Below are 22,066 nucleotides of genomic sequence, written 5' to 3' on the forward strand. Positions count from 1 at the left end.
CCTCATACTATCAGTATTTACCAGACCACCCTTTGAACCGCTGGCCACATGTTCTGTGTCCCACCATTCCATGAAAGTCACCTTCTTATTAGCTGTCACATCTTCCGGAAGGGTGAATGAACTGGAAGCACGCATGGCTGACCTGTCATACACCACATTCCCTAAGAATGTTTCCCTTCGCCTTCACCCAAAATACATCCCCAAGGTAATTTCTCAGTTTCACGTGCATCAACCTATTCATTTACCAGTATTCTTTCCAAAACCTCATCGTCAGACAGCTTTGGTGTTCTATCCGCAAAGAGGAAAACCAATTAGGAAAACGAGGTTATTTATTGCTATAGCCGAGTGATTATGAGGACAAGTGCTGTCTGTCCAGAGTCTGTCTAATTGGATATCTCTGATATCTCAGATATTCTCTGTCCCCAGCTGTGTTCTTTACCTGCCCTCCTTCCCCTCTACTTTGGATCTTATTTAATTTGCAGTAAGAAGAGGAACTTCAGAGGCATCAGTCTGCACTTTCCCTTTATAGCCTTGGTACAGAGCAGAAAGGGAGCAATGCGCAGGTGCGGTCCAGTGGACACTACTTGCCGCTAATCTGTGGTCTCAAGTGCATGAAGCACATACGTACCCACATGTGGAACACACATAAGTATCACACAGCTCAGTATCACACAGTTACAGGTAAGTAACCTCCATATAAGTCAGAACCGAGGTTTAACTTCAGAGATTTCTAGCAGTGCTCTTGATAAGTAGGTAGATATTATAGATCATATTAATGCTGGTTATCTAATTTGGCTCTTCATTAAAAGGATTTGGGATGATCGTTTTTATGAAAACATTGTTAGTAGGCACAGTGTAAGCAGATTTTTTTCCTCCAGTTTTTAAGTTACTCTGTGTGCTATGAAACATGCATCTTGTTCTGAGTTTTTAGTATAAGGTCCTTTAACACACAGGTGCGCACTTTCTCTCTCTCACTGAAGAGTTACAGGTGGGAGAAGGAGATTGGTCTATTCTGACGCTTTAGTGAGTTACAGAGCAAGTTATAGAATGATATACTGCTGGAAAAAGAATATCTTTAGCATGAAGGGCCAAACTTCTATTCCTACCAATTTGAAGATGATCCCTTAATTTTCTGCAACATGCTAAAGGAGTGCCAGTACAGAACAAATCTCCTTAAGGTCACAGAGAATGCTGTAGGTGATTTTTTTTTTCCTCCAGAATTCATTCTCTTCGGATTAGAGCAGTTAATGGCCCTAGGTTCCAATGTTGCTGTATTTCAGCTCAGCTTATAAAAATGTGCTTCACACTGTTTTTCTGTACCTTATCTTGCTTTACTTGTTGCAGAAACAAAAAAAAGGACTCTTGAAAATGTTGCTCCTAGTCCAAGTATCATGATTAAATGGGACTATGTCAGATAAGGTGATGGGAAATGTAAGAAGATATGCTGCCTTTTTTCCCCTGGTGTATCTTTAACATTATGACCAATGAATTTGTCAAGTGAAATAGCAGTCGTCTTTGCATATCATTTGAACTGAGAGCTTGCTTTGAAGAAGATAAGCAGGCTGTGTTGCCCAGAAGAAATAATGATGCTAATTTATCTTTGCCTGTCTGCCTAGGCATAGTAGTCTGTATCAGTGTTGAAAAGGAAATTGAGAAATAACTGAGCCCATCCCATGCACCTATTAAACACCACAGTTCTGCTTATGGTACTCTGGGTTTCTCTAACAGTGCTTAGACGTGTAGTGTTCATTTATTTTACTTTGAGCTTCAAAGGTGTTTGGGGAAGCACCATGAGATTCAGGGAACTGGTATACACTATATCAGCAAAAGAACTCATATAAACTATACCCTCAAAAGAACACCTGCCGGTGTAAAATGAGTCTCCTCTACTGGCAAACCCTTTCTAATGTAGACAAGGCCTTACTGAGGACTGTTTCCTCTCTCTCCTGTCAGCAACACATTTACTTTATTTAATTGTAACCAATACATGTTGAAGTCCCCATGATAAATCACTCCTCTGGAGAAATGTTTATGTTCTGGATCTAGAAACCAGTGCATGGTGGCAAGTCTTGGTTTGCCTTCCAAAGTTGTTTTTTGTGTACATGAAAATAATGAAAATTGAAGTTGAAAAGTGTGCTATTTTTTTAAATTAAATAAAATAGAGGGTAAAATTTTCTTACAATAAATCAAACAGCCGAAAATAAAAGATAACCATGCTGAAATTTGATGTTGTATAGTAAATTGAATCAATGTACTAACTAAACTAATCTTCTGATGTACTCAAATTCAGGTCTTCAAAAAGAGACCTTTTCTCAAGTCTTACTGGCATATCCTATTTCCTATTTTATTGACTGTTACTTAAGATTTCAGTGCTTAGAGACTCTAGAAAACTGAGATAGCGCAATAAAAACTTTGAAGCAGTACAAGCAAAGGCAGTAGTCCTTCAAAGTGTACAATGAATTTTAGACATGTATACTTTCGCTTCAGTAGTTCCAATAGCTTTTAGCCCATAATTTTTTACAAGTCCCATATTCATGGCTGAAATCTGAGTGTAAAAAAAAACAACCACGTGCATGTCTAGGAATCTGTAGTACTGTGTGAGGTTATTTCTTTATAAATTATGAATGGAAGGTTTTTGCCCCTGAATGGAAACATTCATGTGTAAAGGATGTTTGACTGGTGCATAGTATGTTTGAAATACTTACTGATCTACAAGTGAATTGCAGTGGAACATTTTTCTTTGTCAGCTAGAAAAAAGCATTCCACAGCATGTTGTGTCAAAAAGAGCTTCATAGTGCTGGCCTATGAAGCTGCAGTTGTTAGTCCACTGTAGTAGTAGGGGGCCAGAGTTAAGGCAGCATGCAGAAAAAGGTATAGGCTGACAGACCCCTTTGGGCCGGAGGGGCCCATTGGATAAGAAAAATAAGCTCAGCATTAGAAACTATTCCCTGCAGATATTACATTTTAACTGAGCTTAATGATATTTCTGAAAAAAATCAACAGTTGGCATTGTCTGCAGCACATATTCAGTGAATTGCTCAGATATGTGAATATGGCACAGAAAGGCATTTTGAAGAGCTGCTTCCCCACTTTTTTTGGGGGGGGGGGGGGCGTATCCTCTTTACACGGATATGTAAAAAGTGGTGGTATAAAAGTAACATTACTGTGCAGATACAGGGTTTGAATGATTTTTTTATTCCAGGAAAAAGTGCAGCACTTTTTCATTCTTAGTAATACTTGTTCTCCACAGCTGGCAAGTTTGCGATTACATGTGACATTTATGTAAGTTATTTAGTGCACTGCTTTGCATATTCATAAATTTATTGTATAGTCAACACACCCTGTCTCAAGCAGTGGTGAGGAAGGACATGGAGTTGCACAAAACGTAATAGTTGTAGGTGGAAGAGGTTGCTGGATGGGTGGCGAAGGGTGACTGGAGAGACTAACGTGTTGGAAGAAGCTGGGTGGAGATGTCTGGGAGACAGCTCGTAGTGGGGTGGATCCTGAGATACCTGGGCTGAGTGCCAAGGGCTTCAGGGTTACTGGGTCTCCATGGAGATTTGGGGGGAAGGTTTCTGGATCCGTGAGGTTGCCGAGGTGTGTGGGGTTGATGCTCTCATGGCTGCATGCGGCAGAAAGGTGGAACTGCAGGCAAATGTCTGCAGCCTTCCTGCAGCTCAGCTGCATGCACAAATATCCAGCTGAGATGCAGTAATGTGTGACGTACAAAGAGATACATTTTATTCAAAAAATAATCGTAGTGTCACATTTTTTTCAAAGAAGTTGTCTTGCGGAGAAAGCTTATGTGAATGCATGGGTGAGAGAGACAAGGTATGTGAGATGATGTGTTTTATTGGACCAACTTCTGTGGTAGAAGTTACAAGCTTTCGAGCTACACAGAGCTTTTTCAGGTCTGGGGGGGAAGCCCTTGGATGTGTAGAGTGAGTGCATAATGGCTTTTTTATACTTTATGATGATCTGCAAATTGCATTACAAAACATGCGCCACCTTTGAAAACACATACTGAACCCAAACACCAAGGATAAGAGATTTAGTTACTGATGAATTGGGGCTATGTCTGTACAACTTATGAATTCTGGTTGATATTATATAGTTGAATTAAGGAAAACTGCTGTGTCATGAGTGTCTGTCTGTGTCTGTCCACCATTGCTGACAGATCCTGTGACAAGTACGCATCAATGGGAAATTACAATGGGAAATAGTTGAGGTTGATGGTAGCACTTAGACCTTACAAAGGTTATGCTAAAGAGCAAGGGCTTCCTTAGAAAAACCAGTTCAGCTGATGAGAGCAGGGAAGGTTGGAGCAGTTTAAACTTTCCTGGAATAGAACAAAAGAGGCCAGGTTACCAGGAGGTATTTAAATAAAGAAAAACACAACAGAATGAGACCGGAAGAGGAAGAGCAGGAGAGAGCAGGGTCACAGAAATGATGTAAGGGACTCTATGAAGAAGAGACCATGCAACATGTAACCGTCTGTATGAGACGGGGGACTCTCTGCCTTGCTGGACACAGATGGATCCCAAGAACTCACAAGGGAAGGGTGAGCTGGAGAGATACTGCATTTTAAGATGTTTGTTTTGTATGATACATAGCGTGTTAAACTGTAACCAGAAGCTTCCCATATTTGGGATGAAGTTCTGAGAGCGCGTGTTAAGTAACTTCGGATATCTTGAGGTTGGTGCTGGTCCTAGAAGCTTAGGGCAGGTGGGCTGAGAAGCCCCATTTCTGAAAAGGGTATCATACTGGTAGTCAATGCCCAGGAAGTGTGCCAGAGAGGCCAAAGGTAAAAACTGCTACAGCCTGCTAAGTGTCTAGATGTTTCACACCCCAGAGCACACTGGCTTGGATTCTCCTCACAGTAGTCCTAGAATAAGGCCATGAAGGGGAGCACTTGCTAGGATCTGTGAATGAAAGCAAATCATTTAGTTTGAAACTAATTCTCTTTTTCTTCAAATCTCCCAAAGTATTAGATCATTAGTTCTTATGCAGTGTGACTTTATACCCCAGATAGAAATCTCTTGAACCATGAATTCAGTTTAATGGATGGGATGGAGTCCAAGGTAAATGCCATTAGTTTTAGTATATTGCTGGGTTTTAAATAATTGTTTTAAATACCTTAGACCATCTGAGGGTTTAAAATAATGGCAGTATAATTGAAACCCACACAATATACCAAAAATAAATGCTTAACCTCATCCCTCTCCTCCACTACCTTTCAAAGGTTGACTGTGTTGCTTTAGCAAACTCATTTAGTAGATGTAATGTTGCATGAGCAAAATCAGATGATCCACTTCTTCCAGGAACCGGTATAAGGTACATTAACAGTAAATACATGTTGAAAGCCCTTACCTTACCTTAACTGTGTGGGGTAGAACATATTTAATGTGAAAGGTGGTACTTTTTTTAATGTACTGTATTTGAATATTTCTTCGTACCTCACTGGAATTAATGTACTTACTGCACATTTCCTTCAATATTCCTTTTTTTCCTTTTCAGCCCTACCCATATATCTATTCATGTATGGATCTCAGTGGATGTCCATTATACAGATAAACACATGTATTTGTGTAGTTCTCAGTTTATCTACCTAAACAAGATGAAGCGACAGTTTTGAACGTGTGATCCCAAGGTGACTGGGTATTTCAAACCTGAGACTTAGGCTCCTAAAACAGCTTAATCTTGACAATAAGGTTTAGTGGTGGTCAGTTGTTGTTGTTTTTAATTTTTATAAATGTTTCTTTTAAAAATCTCATTAGGAGTATCTATTTGCTCTCATGGACATTTATTGTTTAATACTGATTAGAGAGGGGTGGTAATATAGCATCAATAGCCATAATTCATAAAACTCCTCTTTCCAGTCCTTTTCTACCCAAGAGGCAAGAATTCTAAACTTGGATGGATGCAATAACATAAAAATTATGATTGTATTCACAACAGAAATTATGCAAAAAGTTTCGAGCAGTCTCTAACACCAGCTCTACAGATACTAGTAATTTTGGGAGCCGTGTTATAGATGGGCAGCCAGCTGTTGCTAGAATTTTAAGCACCGTGCCCATTAGTCCTGCTCTGCTGAGAGTTAGATGGCACATTGCTTAAAACGCCATTGGTAGCTCCTGACATTGCTACCACAGGTGCAGCTGAACTACTGTTAGCATCAGTGAGAAATTGTTGCAAAATGTAATCAGGGCATACAGTATACTTTCTCTCAATATACATTGTACCTTATTAGGAATTCCTACCTATATTCCTTCAGCCTTTTACATTCAGTAAGAAGTGTTGAATGTTCCCATTGCAAAGTGATGTTTCAACAGGGAGGTACCAAACTGTTTTATTACTTAATCTGTATGTTATATTGTACCTGAGAAATACAAGGGAAGCATTGAAGAATTAAGAGGATGAAAGGCTTGAGTGAATCACTTGAGTTTAAACTAAGCAATGCAAATCTGACTTTAAGTAATCTTATTGATGTTTGCTTAAAGCAGTTTCTTCTCAGTACAAATGACTGGGCTTTGTTGTAGATACTGAACAGGTAGCATTCTGTCTCTTTAGAGATTGCCTTTGTAGCCTTGATGCAACCCCTCTTTGCTTCAGCAGAGAGTGCCTGCAGAAATGCCCGGAGCTAAAATAGATTGCGTCAGTGTGTCTCATTTGATCAGCTGTCAGCTGTGAAGAGAGGACAGGTCAAACAACAGCAGCAGCACATGCCTGTTTCTGCATTCTGTGTCGCTAAAACTAGTCTCTGGCAGCTGAAGAATAAGGGCCAATGAAACCGGAGTGGAGGATTTGATAGTACAGGATGTGTGGGCGCACAAAATGGCCCTGAACACTTTTGTACTTGGCAGTTTGAAAAGAGGTGGCAAGCAACTGTGACAAGTTACTCAATGCATAATCAGATACAAGTTATTAACCAATACAGGTGGAGCAATACAGTGACAAGATAACCACCTATGCCTAGAGGTGATAGCATTATGTAATAAACAGTGCCATCTTCTGGGAAGAGTTGGAATCATGCCCATGTGATTAGCACTTCTGAAGTTTTTTTTCAGGTGTTTTTCTTTTGTACATAATATACTGCTCAAAAATCCAAACTAAAACTGGGAAAAGCTGCTGATATGGCATTCCAAGTTCCAGATCCTAAAACAGTGAAGTAGACATATCACCTTCTTTTGAAGCAGAAATTTATAAAAAGTGATCTTGAGGCTGTATAAAATTAGATGAAGAACTGTTAAGTAGTACTGCAGAGAAGGCCGAGAATGAACAGTTGACAGTCATGTCTGTTTTGGGGGGCTGAAGGTACAGTATTACCTTTAAATGCACTTTGTATAAATTCTAAATAGTTGCCTCTTACTATAGGAAACTCACCGATCTATATAAAAACGTGTTACAGATCCAAGGAGATGCTAATGATTTTATTTAAAGCTTGTTGCTTAAGCAGCTATGTATTGTTTTTCTCCACACCTTCTCTTCCTTGGAAGTCTGCTATGCTATGATCAGTTATATTAGCAAGGTTTTCATCATGGTTCAAGTATATTCAGCGCCTAGGAGTTGATTGAACTCTTCCAGGGAGTTTAATGTAAGATTTGTCACCTACACAGACATATTAATAACTCTCAGATCAATTCCCTAAGCTGATTTTGGAAGAAACTCAAGTTCTGGTAATAATTAATGGTACTATGCTTGGTCTTTCGCATTTCATTGATAGCAGTGTTGCACATTGCTTCAGAGAAAAGCTAGATTCTTGTTGATGTTCCAGATATTTACTAAGACTGAAAGCCTTTATCAAAAATATAGATTGGTACTAAAATGAAAAATCATAAAGAAGTGTCTGCTTATTAATAAAGTAAAATAGAAAATATGAAGTTAAATACCATAATATATAATGCATAATGATGTGGTCAGTTATAGTGCTACCATAAGTAACAGTAGAAAAAAGACTAATGTAAGTTCTTTTTCAGTTTAGTGCATCGTAATTAGCTTCTTACATGTATTCTGACCAATTTACCAGCAGTGATAAAATGGAATTCAGTTCCTGTTTTTTTAGAGCTAGACAACTTTCTTAACACTAAGCCTATTTGAAAATTCTAGATAAGGGATAGCATACTAGATAAGGGATAGCATAATGACTATTCTGAAAAGTATAATTTCAATTAATATGAGGACTGAGTGAAGCCTGGGACTGCATTTAATGGTACAATTTGCAGTTAGAGGTAATTGACAAAGCATTTACTTTTCCAGAAATATTAGTGTTAGACTAGTCTAAAATCTGTGTATGCCACCAGACAGTAATCACAGTATATCAGAAGGAACCTATAACTCTTATAGGTTTAGCTTATTCTGAATATTTTACCAAGAACAGAAGTTTTATATAGTATGTTTACATGTATGGATACTGTGTATATAGCCTATTTTGTGGTTGGGATGATGAAAGTACTTGAATGAGATCATTAGTGAATTTTCAAAAGTTATGAAAATGTAAAGTTTATATAGTCTTGAACTCTCTAACAGTTGCATCAAATTATTTTGTTAGCAAACTTTTTTTTGGATTTTATTATGTCAGAACACATTCTTCGTGGTATAATAGGTATACTTTGTCTGCATATTCATAATCCTATCTTTCTCTTGACTTTGTCTCTTCATAATTTGTTAAATATGTTCTTCCTTTGCGTTTGGAATAAAATATTTACAGTTATTTTTTCCTTAAATCAGCGTGAAAGATGTACCTAAAATTTTGGAACTCCTGTAGGTAGACATGCTCCTTTCCTTTCTAAGTTGATCACAAAATATGAATGGAATTATTGCCATATTGTAACATAGTTATGAATAGTAGTTACTGGAAATATGCAATAATGGTTCATTTTAATTCATTAACTAGTCCATTTGGGGCAGGTAGGTAAGAAGAAAGGAAATAGAAAAAGGTACCTTTCCTTTCCATGAACTCTTCCCAAGATTTTAAACAGTCACTGGCAATTTTGGATGCCTCTGATTTTGGACACCTAACTTGAGTCACCTTAAAGGGGCCTGTTTTTGAGTGTAGGTGAGCAGTACTTTCTGAAAAACAGACCCCTTTAAAATGACTCTCAGTTGGGCACCCCAGTATTAAAGCACCCAGAGTCACGAATCACTTTTTTAAAATTTTGACCTAAATATCTACAAAAATATATTTTTATAGGTGACTTTTTTTAAAAATTCCCCAAACACAAATTTAGTGAACTTTTCTTGAGGACAACACATGTTCAGGCTGGCACTTTAGATTGCCAATTTTCCATCCAGCTTTAAATCCCTTAGAGAGCATCATGTGTAGTAGTAATTGTAACACTGTTAAATTATATAGTGGTGACCTGGCGTGGTATTATAACCAAGTATACAAGTCTTTTTAATCTCCAATAAATGTTATTTTGGTATCTGGATAGTGGAATGCAAGTTAAGAAAATAGCAGTATTTCTGCTAATGGAAGTGTGTGACATTAATATTGGGAAATTGCAAATTAGACAAAAGAACTATTTTTGCTTAGCAAGTGAAAAAACTAACTTAAATGAGCAGCTGTTCCATTACCTTTAGACCAGCAGCAAGGTACTGAAAGAAAGATGCTGGAGCTATTATGTGATAACTTTAGTGGTTTGATACTGGATCATAAAATGTTTTAACACATTGGAAACTAGACTGAATGTAGTAAAGGCCTCTTCAGGATATCAAAATACAACTTTTTAGAATAAAACACGTGAAACAGTACCAGTTTTACTTACTGCTTTTGAGTTATACAAGTATCGAAACTCAGTTCTCTTTTTCCTTCATTTACTTTTTAATGAGAATTGACAGTATTATTGTTGACAGTGGGATACATATTGGGGGGGGGGGGGATCTAGACTCAGCCAAATTCCAACAGTAACATAAATGGTGTGAATAACACAGGTGTCCTTAATCAGAAAATGTGTGTATGTGGCAATAAAATGTAATTTTCACCTACCTATTCATCATTTTTAGTGACTGTACAAAATGAACTCAATTTAAAATGATTAGGTATTCTGTGGGAATGAAATTCCAGATCTAGTATAAACAGGTATAATTTTTATTTGAAATCAGTAAGTATTGTGCCCTTTTTCGCCACGGCTGATGTTAGTCATGGAGTTTTGGGTTTGGTGCTTAGATTAAGGCCTTGACCCAGCAAAACAATTCGCATTGACTTTAGTGGAATTACCCACATACTTAGTTAAGTATGTGTTTAAATGTTTTGCAGGAGTGAGGCCTAATTTGGAGGAGGTGAGGCTGCTTTATTATTATACAATCTCTTGTTAGTCACTTTCTAGAACATTCATCTTCCTGACCCCTAGCTTGTAAATTGCACAGGTTTGGCATTCATTAGGAATACAAAATGATTACAAGTTATACTACTTATTTTTGTTTTGTGACCAGTTTGCATCAGCATTTACATCACTCACTGCTGAATTTCAGGAAACTTACACCAACTTACCTTTAACTTTACCCACCAACTTACCTTTATTTGGCTGAATTTGGCCTATCTTAGTTCAGAATTAGAAGCTGTTTGTGGACGTGAATGTTGACTTTCAACAGTTGTAGATTTCATGTTCAGAATAGCTGCCCAAATTATATCTTTTTATGTAATATTCAATATCTGGCATAATAAAACACATTAATCTAAGCCCCAATTATTTTTTAATTGCATTTTCTGTCATTTAGTCCACCAACCAAATATCTTCTACAAGTATTTGGACGTTAGTGCCTCTTCATTTAAAATCTTTAAATCTGTGTGTGAAAGGCGATTTTAACTTTAGCTCTGCTTTTGTCATTTATTACTTTTTATAATTCACTTTTATATGATCATCCAGCAATTAAACAATTTTAATACTTTCAGATCCATGGAGGTTAATAATACACTAATGTTCCCATGAGGTTTATGTGTAATATAAATAAGTGTTTCCATGCATTCAGACTCGGAGAAAAGTCTTTTTTCCCTCTCTCTTAAGTCCTAGGCACAGGTTTGGCTGATAAAATAAAATGTTAGTCTAACTTTCTTTCCTACTTTTCATATGCAGGCAGAGGGAGAAGACAGCCTTAAAAAGATGCAGCTAATGGAACTTGCAATTCTGAATGGCACCTACAGAGACGCCAACATCAAATCACGTAAGCATGACAAAATCCTAGGGGCCGGTAGGAGAGTAGTCACCACAGGTTTTGTTTCCCAACCTTTCTCCTTTTGGCAAATGCACAGTTGCATATCTTTTGAAGAGACTGAGACAGTGTACTTAGCACTGTTGCAAATTCAAGACATTTTGATTTTTTTTTCTTTCAGTATGTCTGAATTGAAACATTTTTAAATAAGTTTTTATTTTTTAACTCTGATCAAAGTTCAGCCCTAAAAGCAAGCTTTTTAGGCTGTCTACACTTAAAACGCTACAGTGGCGCAGATGTAGCAATTCAGTATAGACACGTACTACAGCGACAGGATGGGTTGTCCCATCGCTACAGGTATTCCATCTCCCTGAGAGGTGGTAGGCTAGGTTCACAAAAGAATTTTTCCATCATCCTGGCACTGACTTCATTAGGGGTTAGGTTGGCTTAACGACATCTGTCAGGGAGGTGGATTTTTCAGACCCATGAGAGAGAGAGAGAGAGCTATATTGATGTGACTTTTCAGTGTAGACCAGCTCTTTTATAGTTTGTAAACTATAGAAGCTATGGTATTCCTCATAATTTAGTTTTTTATTTCTTGCCATGTGTAAAAGAGGATAGATTCCTTTTCACCTTTTTTAGAGAGATTTAAGGGAATGTAACAGTTCAAGATAATGTGAATAACATTTTCTGTATTATATTCCTTCCTGTCATCTTGCTTGCATGTTTCCCCAATGTTATGTTTTTCCAGTGATTCATCAACTGATTTCACATGCAAGTTCACAGAGATCAGTGGTGTAATGAGCCCTTTTGTAACAATTCTTCTTCCATTAGATTGATTTGAGCATGCATGTATGTACAGTTTTATACTTTAAGCTGAATGGCATGCACTTGGTTATCAGAGTACATGCGATGTGCCTGCTATTCTTTATGGTATAAACTCTTTTCTCCATGTTAGAACGTAAAAGCTTATTAGTGAAAATTCAAATTTTTAAAATCATTTGCAGACCTTTACTCTCACTGATACAGGTGTCAAATGTAAGCAGTCATGTGAACCTTTTCACTAAGGGCATACTGATATTTGCAAAAATTGTCCTCTACATGTGCACTTCTGTAACAGTTTATAGTGAATGATGGTTATGTGCAAAACAAACCAATGAGAGATGTAATACCAATTAGATTTAGCCACTTTAACATCTTCAGATGCCATCTGATAAAGGTAACCTGAAGAGAGAGAAGAACTGGATTTATGCCTTTTTTTCTGCTTTTGGATTTTTTTAAAAAATCTTTAAAGGCTTGGGGTAGGAGAGGGACCTGCTTTTTTTCTCTTCCTTAAAATCTGTCAGGAATGTCAAATCTTCCTTTACTGGAAGCCTGTCTTGAAGGACCCAGATTTTGTGGTGGTGAAAGTTTTCCATAATCAAAGGAGCAGAGTAGTTAATCTTTAACAAAAGAGCTTTTCTTCTTACTGCTTATTCTGGCATTTGAGTTAAATTTGTCTTAATAAAAACAAAGCACAGTTTTGAAAATTGTGACTAAAAAACCTGGCCCTGTCACTCAGGTTTCAGTCACTTGATATCCGTGGATTGTAGGCTTTTTCAAAACATAAACTTACACAGGTTTAACAAAGGTTGGTTAACACACGTGCACTGAAATAAGGCCTAGTCTACTCACAAAGGTTGTACTGATTTAACTATATAAAGGTATAATTAAAGCAATATGACTCCCCAGGTTCTAGTCTAAACTTAAAACTTACTCCAGCATAGCTATATTTATCAGATGTGGGGGGAAAAAACCAACCCTCACCAACACTGCTATGGGGACAAAACCCCATGTAGATGCAACTGTGTTGATGTAAGAGTGCTTCAATCAGCATAGCTAACATTGTTCGGGGAGGCGTTGGTCCTTCTGGCAGAAAAAGTTTCTGTTGTAGTACATTTTGTCGCACTAGAGGGCTGTGCCAGCATACACACATTCTGTAGTGTAGACGTAGCCTTAGTGGAGTTGCAGTTTTACTGATGTGAAAGTGCTTATACCAATATGGATTATTTTCGTTTGGGAAGGGCATAAGCTATACTGGTATAACTGGTGTTCACGCTAGAGGTATATCTACACTGCCCACCTTACAGCACGGCCACAGTAGTGATGTGGGCAGTGTAGACGTGCTTTATCGCCGGAGAAGAGCTCTCCTGGCGATTTAAAAAATTAAAGATGTAAATAAATAAATAACATGCGCCCGGCGATAAAATGCTGTCTTTACTGGCGCTTTTCAGTGCTAAAACTTTTCACACCCCTGAACGACAAAAGTTTTAGCACTGGAAGTGGCAGTCTTGGCACAGCCTAGGTTTTTACTGGTATAAGCTGGCAAAACAAAACAAAAAATCACACTCCCAACCAACATAGTTATACGGTGTGTAGACCAGGCCTAAATTGGATTTATTTCACACATTGTATTATTTTGGTTTGAATTTTTTAATAAACCAGCCATTAAACCAGTTTAGTTAAACTGATGCAATCCCTTTTTGGATACTCTTATATTGGTTTGAGTAGCTTATTTCATTTGAGTTTAAACCTGTTTCTAACTGACTTAAGGTAAACCAAAATAGGAATAAAAACGAGGACAGCTTATGCCCAAATAAATTTGTTAATCTCTAAAGTGCCGAAAAGACTCCTCGTTGTTTTTGCTGATACAGACTAACATGGCTACCGCTCTGAAACCTCTCAAAATAAGAATGCCCATGCAGCAGTTTAACTAGAGCTTGTTCAAATTTTCAATTTTTTCATCAGAACAATTTCTAGCATTCTTTAATTTTGAATAGATATTTTGAAATGTAACAATTTTCAATTTTTCTTTTCATTTTGACTTATCAAAAGCCTGAAAATCCAGAAACAAAAATGGAAAACAGAAATTTTTCAGTTTCCAGAAAACAAAACAAAAAATTTAAGACTACATGAAATACAATTTTTATTTCATTTCAAAAACTTCCACAGAAAACCTGAAAATTTTCTGTCAAAAGAATTCTAAAGGGCATTTTTCCAGTGAATTTTTTTCCAGGAAAACTTTGGATTTTCCAACCAGCTATGGTTTAACTAAATCATTTTAAAAGCACTCTTTAAGTTAAACCATTGCAATTCTGCTTTTACACAAGCCCATAAAATCTAAGCTTGAGGGTTGACCTCACGAGAGTTAAAACCTGTCTACATTGGGTGCTAAAACATTTGAAACAGCATTTAATTAAAATGTGTTAGCTCCACTTTTTTTTTTTTAAGTACTTTTTTTCCCTAACCTACACTTCCAGGAAACAGTGTCAAAAACACATGAATTTCTAATGTAAAATGGAGGTAGGGGGAAAAAAAAACTTTATTCTTGAGAAAGTGGGGTGGGGGATATCACCTTTTGGACCTGTTTCATTCATCACAAAGAATCAAAATGGGACACCCACAATTACTAGGTCACCTTTAACCCCAATGATCCTGGGGAGGGTTATGTATTTTGAATAGAATTTTAATATAAACAAAAGTATTATGAAACCATTTTCCATTTTGTATGAAAACTCTGCATAACTGACTATCTGTGGAGTCTATAGTTGCACTATATTTTACATTCCATGTATGATTACAAGAGTATTTTCCGTGTATCTCCTGCATGCATGTCAGTCTCATGCAGTCTTGAAAGCATAGGTAAAAGAAACATGATTTAAATTGAGCTTTTGTGCTATGTAACCTGTTTTAGAAATCTGTTTTATAATGGCTTTTTTTATTTTGCATGTTCATACTTAATCACACTGAGAAATGGAAAGCTGTTTGCATTTGAATGGTGTGCTTTGGCACTGTGTGATCAGCGCATGTACTAATGATTTCCTTTTATTTTTCTTCTTTCCTACTTTTTTTCCCCTTTTTTCCCATTCTTTTCACGTTTTGTACTGCTATCTCCATACTTTCTTCTAAATTTCTTTGCTTACTGTAGCAGCCCTTGCCTTTTCTCTTGCAGCGACAGCCCAGGCTCCAAGGATTATTACTGGGCCTGCGCCTGTTCTACCCCCAGCTGCCCTGCGTACTCCTACGCCAGCTGGCCCTACCATAATGCCTTTGATCAGACAGATACAGACCGCTGTCATGCCAAACGGAACTCCTCATCCAACTGCTGCAATAGTTCCTCCAGGACCTGAAGCTGGCTTAATTTACACACCCTATGAGTATCCCTATACACTGGCACCAGCGACATCAATTCTTGAGTATCCTATTGAACCTAGTGGCGTATTAGGTAAGTTTCTCTACTAAGATGATTAACTGAATTGTAGATCATTTTTCTAAGGATGTCTTATTGTGTTTTTTACTATTGTATGACTTGAAAAGCGTGAGTCAGTGGTTCATTGAAACTTTGTTTTTGAAAGAGAGCTCTGACCCAATTTTGTTTCATTTAAAGACTCATAAATTGCCCTGGAAAAAGTGCATTGAATAAGTGCAGCTCTATATTTGTTTTATATAGATTGCTAAATTCATATGTCTTTGAAAGGTCAATATTTATTTTGGAGCATTTTTAATTTTTTAAAACAAAATTGTGTGTTTGTTTTAATCAATTTGCAATACATTTGTTTTTTGTAGTGCTATCAAATGAAAACCTCTTTTAGACCAGAATAAAAGCAAATAGAAATTGAAAAGCATAGTTAATATAAATATTTTGTACTGTCCCAAATGGAAAACTTGAATATACTTTCCTAAATTGTAAATAAATTTACAATAATATTTAAAGGGGATCATTTTTAATTTTGCACAATATTTTGTGGTATCAAACAAGTCTTGGAAAAAACTAAAAATATAGTTTCAGTTGCTAGATCTGATAAATTAATCCAGTGGCAAGAACCTATGAATCTGTCTTTAAGCAGAAAACAAAATAATAGTTTCCGTAAATCAACTTAGTTCTTTTAAGATGTGACTGGAGAACAGTGCAATTAGAAACATTACTGACTCCTTCTTTTTATAAAGTTGACTGAAATGCTAATCATATCTGGTATTTCAGTCCATTGACCATGCTAGATCAAGGCTAGAATACATCTGCTGTTTATAATGCAGTTAACCAGTCAATATAAAACAAACTGTTTCAATGCCATTTCTCTTCTCTCTACTCCCTCCAGAATTTGAATAATCTTTCCTCTCTGGTTCTTTTACTGAATTGTATATGACCTTGGTGCTGCATGATTTTGTTGACTTATAAGACTTTGATCTTTAAAGTTTGTTCAGCAGAAGTTATTGATTTACACAAATTCTAAAAGTCTCTAATGAACGTTGGACACTAAGATTCTAAGTCAATATCTTGTTGAAAGAAACACAAAAAGCCAATGCTCAGTGAAGTGAATACTAGTAGATGCTCTGTGTATGTGTGTATGCATGTGTGCTTACATGTCCTTTCGGCATTGTAGATAGGAAAATGTACTTTTTTTGTATTTAGTCATTTATTTTCAATTTTAGCACTAGTCATTTTTTTAAAACATTTAATTGGTCAAAAGAATGCAGTCAAGAATAGCTTATTTCTATTGCGTAATCTCTGAAGTAGCCAAAAAATGATGATAAATTAGTAACCGTGTAACTTTATACCTTTTTGGTAATCTTTTCCATTTTATTAATAATTTCTCCTGCAACTCTGTGCATGTTGTTTTTTCCACCTATGAATCCTCTGTGCTGGCACTTACAGGGTCTATTGAGGTAGTTTCACTGGGGTAGGTATCATTGTAGCCACCGGCTAAGTCCAGTAACAAATCTCTCTGTCTGATGTAGTTGAGCAGTAAAGAAATAATGATGCAGTGTGTCACTGCATGGTAATAATTTGATACAATGCAGAGAGTTTTTATGAATTTCAGGCAAGGTTTTTATATAAGAAGAATGGGGAAGGGGAGAATTACTAAAAAAAAAAAAAAAAAAAGTGCATGTATCAGAATCCTTCCTGCACAGTCAGTGTTGCTTAGAGCACAAAAAAATAATGTGGAGTAGGGCTGTCTAAGCACATGCCCTTTTGGCTGACAACTGAGAATGAGTTTTCACTAAAGAACTTCAATTATAATACAAAGTAACCTGGGCAATCTAGAATTACTGATTCTTATATGTGCTCTATCATTTGAGCAATGAAATTGAAAGTAACCTGTGCGTTGCTGACAGAACTGATATATTTGAAATGGTTCGTTGTTGAGTTTTAACTTCCAATATATATGTGTATATTTTGCCCATTTTTATGGTGAACTATTTAGGAATATTAAAGCAATTCCCTTAAAAATTACAAATGGGGGGTGATGGTGGTTGTTATGGGAAAGTCGGTATGAGTGTCAAATCTTAGTTGGCAACTAATTTTTAATTCCCTTCCTTTTATCTGTAGGTATGGCTTTCCCAACGAAAGGCTAAGAATTCAAGAACGGTCTTAACTGAACCCTCATCAGATCTGAATTTAACAAATGCTTAGTTTCAGCAGTCTTGAAAAAAAGTAGCCTAGCAGTCAGTGACTTACTTGCACTTTTTTTGCACATAGATATAAAATAAAATAGTGCTATTAATTTGGTTTAGTCTCTATTACAAAGTAGCTGTAATTTATGAGTGTATAGTAGTATACTGACTGCTAAGTGTTCTATTCTGTGTGCTTTACTAATCACCTAATTCATTGCAGTTCATACTTTATTGACTTAAAGTTTAAAACTACATCTGTAGGCATGAAGAATTGCTTTAAAACTTTTTTTAATGATAGAAACTGGAAGTGGTCTTAAGGTAGCAAATAATTGTCAGTATTAAAAATGGCATTATTTAAAGTAGTGCTGCTGCAAGAAAGGCACTTCAGTGAATATGTGACTAGTAAAGCTTAAATGTTCTTGGATCTAATTAGATTTCATGAAATACTGTAATGTTGGGATTGAAAATGAGTGGATTAAACAGGTTAAGGCCAGGATGTTTGAAATAAATGCAATATTAATCTGCACAGATATACTTCATATATTAAAGTTAAGATTTGAAACTACTGTGCCTTAACTTGTTGCTTTCTTAAAATGAATTTTGTAGTAAATGATCACTTAAATCCATTTTGCTAAACCTGCTGTTAATGTTTATCTTTGAATGTTTTCTAACTTTGTCTTGGTAATTGCAATTTAACTAGGTGCGGTGGCTACTAAAGTTCGAAGGCACGATATGCGTGTCCATCCTTACCAAAGGATTGTGACCGCAGACCGAGGTTAGTTTAGTTCTGCAGTTCTTTTTTATAAGAAATGCTTTGAGTGTACATGAAATTTGCAACACCACAGCTGGTTAACCAAATACCATATTTGACCCATTCATTAATATTTTTTTCTCAAAAATCTAAATAGTGACTATTTTAGAGCTTTGGAAACGCTTGCAATTTTAAAGACATTGTGTAAACTTCTTTAGCTTTCCCATCTATTAAAATATATAAATCATGTGATAAGTTTAAAATGCTATAACTGATTTCCTTTATAAGAACTATATAAGATTCAGCTTTATCAGGAAATAAGAGTTTAGTGCTACATTAATTAATTGGTTTTCCCTTCAAACTTGCTCTTTTAATTGGTGTGGAAATATCAGATTGGTGTTGCAAAAATAAAATGAATGGATGGGTGCTTAATGAGAAGGAAGTAAAGAAATAAATGCCCTCTGTCTGGAGAAAACTGAAGATTTAGATTCCTTTTTTCTAATAAACTATTTGAGCCACTGTACTGTATAACTCTAAAGAAGATTCATGTTCTCAGATATCTAACTTAATTCAACAAAATAAGGACTGTGAAGATAATACTTCAAAAGTTTGTTGGGTTTGAGTCAGTAAAGGCAATATTCTTTTATGTTCTTTTGCCAAAATGGATTTCTTGGTATTTGTCATTTGCTGCTAAAATACATTTTCTGAAGAAGAAGCAACTTTTGAAGTCCTGTTGGTGAGATGACATCCAGTATTTGGACATCTCTCTTAACTAACCAATGAATGGAAAATAAATCTTCATTTTTCTCCTGTTCATCAAATGTAACTTACCATCTGTGTATGCCCTTGGACCCTTGAATGAATTACTTAAGCTTATTGAGAAAAGTGATTTTTTCGGTTTATTGACATTGGGCTGTTGACTAGGAAGCAGTGCAGGTTGAGCACTGGAACACCCACCTCTTATCCCAGCTCTGCCACTGACTCCCTGTGTGAGTCGCTTAACCTTTCTGTGTGTTTTCCCATCTATAAAATAAGGATGATGATAATTCCCTACCTCATGGGGTGTTGTGGGGATTAATGTTTGTACAATGCTTTTGAAGATGCAAAGTGTTTTGAAATTGCTAAGTGTTGTTATTCTAAGGACCTATTCTCAGCAAAATAGGATATCCACAGGTTTCCTTGATTTGATATACTTAAGGCCAAATTCAGGTGACAGGCATGTCTACTCCTAATATAGAATTTAGCCTACACTCCACCTCTCTCATTCTGTTGATTCGTTAAGATCTGTGTCAGATTACCATATACAAGGAGGACACCATGGACACCAATATCGGAGAAAGGGGCTCTCTAAGTTATTTATTATATTTTATGTATTGCCTTTACCTTTTAATGCTTTATAAAAGGCAAAAGCTGATATATAAAAACTATACAGTTATCTGAAAAATTGCATTTCCCCTTATATCCCATCACAGTGGTTACAGTCTGCTAGGTGGTGGTTGTTCGTTGAAAGATGGGCAGCAGGGCATTTCTATACAAGGCCCATGTCTCTAGAATCTGCTCCTACTGATGGTCTCTCAGAGTCCAGATTTGGTGTCCTTCATGCCACAGTTGAAAAGCTTATTTGTTTAGGCAGATATTTCCGTGGAACAGCTGGTGACTAAATCATTGTAACAGGGCATGGAGTTTTTTTAATCTATTGGTTACTTTATTTCAATAGACCAATGTAGTATTTACTAATTTTGTTGTTTTTAATTCGTGTCAGCTGTTCAGCTGCCTTGGCAATGGTTGCAACTATAAATCATTGAACTGAAAATAATAAATATTGGAATCACCTCACCTTCTACTGAAACACAGCCACTTCTTTGATGGTAAATTGTCCATATGTATAGCTCTTCAAAATTAATTTGTATGTTTTAAAGAAGAATACACAGAGCTATTCTCTCATGGAGACCATACATGGTTCTGTGACCTGTATATTTTTTTATATTAAAACTATGCTGATAATTTCTGATGAATAGAGTTCTTAATTACCCTTAGCAACTTACATTACAAACCATAAGTTGCGCAAAGATATTTTTAAAGACTGTCCTTCATTTTATTTCAAATTTTAAAAAGCAGACTATCAGTGCACACTCTTTGAAGATTTAGAAGAGGGGTAGGTTTTGGAAAGAATACCTTTTGGCATACTACAAATATTTTACATAGAGGAGGTTAATGCAAGTTTTAAAAATTTGCTGTAAATTAAAATACCAGAAATTGATCAACACTTGCCATGTGCACCTTCTGTGCAATTCATGACACACATTTTGATTAATTTGCCATTATTGGTATTTAAAAAGCAATGTCAGCAAACCGAAATATTAATTTTTTCAACATGAAAGCATTTTAAACAGTTGTTAAATATCACTAAAATAAGTATGCATTCATTGGGTCTAAGATTACAAAAGACTTTTAAACTGGTTCTCATATTATATAGTACTACTGTGTTCGCTCTTTGAGTATGTTTTTCGTTTTTTACATGGTTTTTTAGATATAAGCACTGCATTTAAAACAAGAGCCCCCAAACATGTAAATGTGTTATTCTTATAACCAAGCATTTAGAATTGGTGAAGGGTTGACAAGTATAGTTAATTTCTACTAAGAATAAGATCCCGCTCTATAAATAATCCAAAACTGAATTTGATTCATATAATAGAGAGACTGACTGATTTAATTGTAATAAACTGTAAATGGTGTTGCACAGTTGACAAACCTGTGTGTACTGTAGAAGGCCAGGGACTTGGCAGAGGATGTATCACAGGTGTTCTGGTATCTTAAAAAGGTAGCTTACGTTGATTATATACTCCACAAGAAATGTTAATCCTGATAATTTTTCTGAATGTTTTTATCAAAACCAACTGTCACATAATTTATATATAAAATTTTAATACCATTTTAATCAAAATTGCAATCAGTATCAAAAATGCTTTAAGATTCTGTGGTTTTTTCGTATACCTGTAAAGTGGTGAGATGGTGCCACATTAAATATTTATTTTATTTTTTTTTTTGCTTATATTTGCAACAGCAGTTTTAATTTAAACAAAATCCCACTTAGCAGAATTTTGAAGAAGTTCAGGGAACATGTGGTCTCATTTAAGTTACAGTAGTAATTTTTTAGTGTTTATAAACTGTATCCTAAATGATAGGCCATAGAAACCATTTTTATTATGTGAAGGTAAATCAACCCATGATACAGATCATTAAAAATATGCTATCTGTGAACATTACACCTACTGGATTTCATTTTATGAAATGGCACAAATCTGACTTTGCACTGAATACCTTTCTCACTTTCATCTCCTCTGCCTTAGTCAGAATGGCAACAGTACAAAAACTCTATCAAACCTCAGAATTTATTAGATATGATTAAGCTGTTGAACAAGTCTTAAAAATTGTACTACTGTTAAGTGGACCAAGTTTGGTGAAGGAGAATGTGAAAGAGAATGATTAAAGAAGGAACAGCTCAAGAACATTGGGAATGATAACTTTCCACTTGAGAACTTTTTTATGTTTTACTGTAATTTTTTTGTTTTTGTTTGTGGTTTTTTTGTTTGTTTTTTGCAAAAGAAAATAGTATTTACAGGTGGCTTCTTTTAAAATATAAAAATATAAAGCAGGAATGTATATGAAATGTCAGATTTTATTGTATTTGCAGAGTATTAGCTTTGAAAATGAATAAAGAAAGCTGTCTGTAGT

At 35.9% G+C, this 22,066-nt stretch overlaps 1 protein-coding gene across 8 annotated transcripts in view; it reads left to right on the forward strand.

Moving 5' to 3' along the window:
- The window catches only part of QKI (QKI, KH domain containing RNA binding), a 310,838-nt gene that overhangs the window by 283,589 nt on the left and 5,183 nt on the right, over nt 1-22,066 (forward strand). For 2 of the 8 annotated variants that reach the window (XR_012638857.1, XR_012638858.1), the window contains 3 exons: nt 11,073-11,160; nt 15,116-15,412; nt 17,516-18,355. Coding sequence is in view for 5 of the 8 variants with exons in the window: in XM_074948734.1 (XP_074804835.1) it covers nt 11,073-11,160; nt 15,116-15,412; nt 18,281-18,355 (460 nt within the window). In the remaining 3 variants the exon portion in view is untranslated. The remainder of the gene's footprint in view (nt 1-11,072; nt 11,161-15,115; nt 15,413-17,515; nt 18,356-22,066) is intronic. The other 6 variants (XM_074948734.1, XM_074948737.1, XM_074948736.1 and 3 more) reach the window with 4 other exon arrangements.

This window comes from Natator depressus, chromosome 3, assembly GCF_965152275.1.
Source record: "Natator depressus isolate rNatDep1 chromosome 3, rNatDep2.hap1, whole genome shotgun sequence".
Taxonomy (NCBI): Eukaryota; Metazoa; Chordata; order Testudines; family Cheloniidae; genus Natator; species Natator depressus.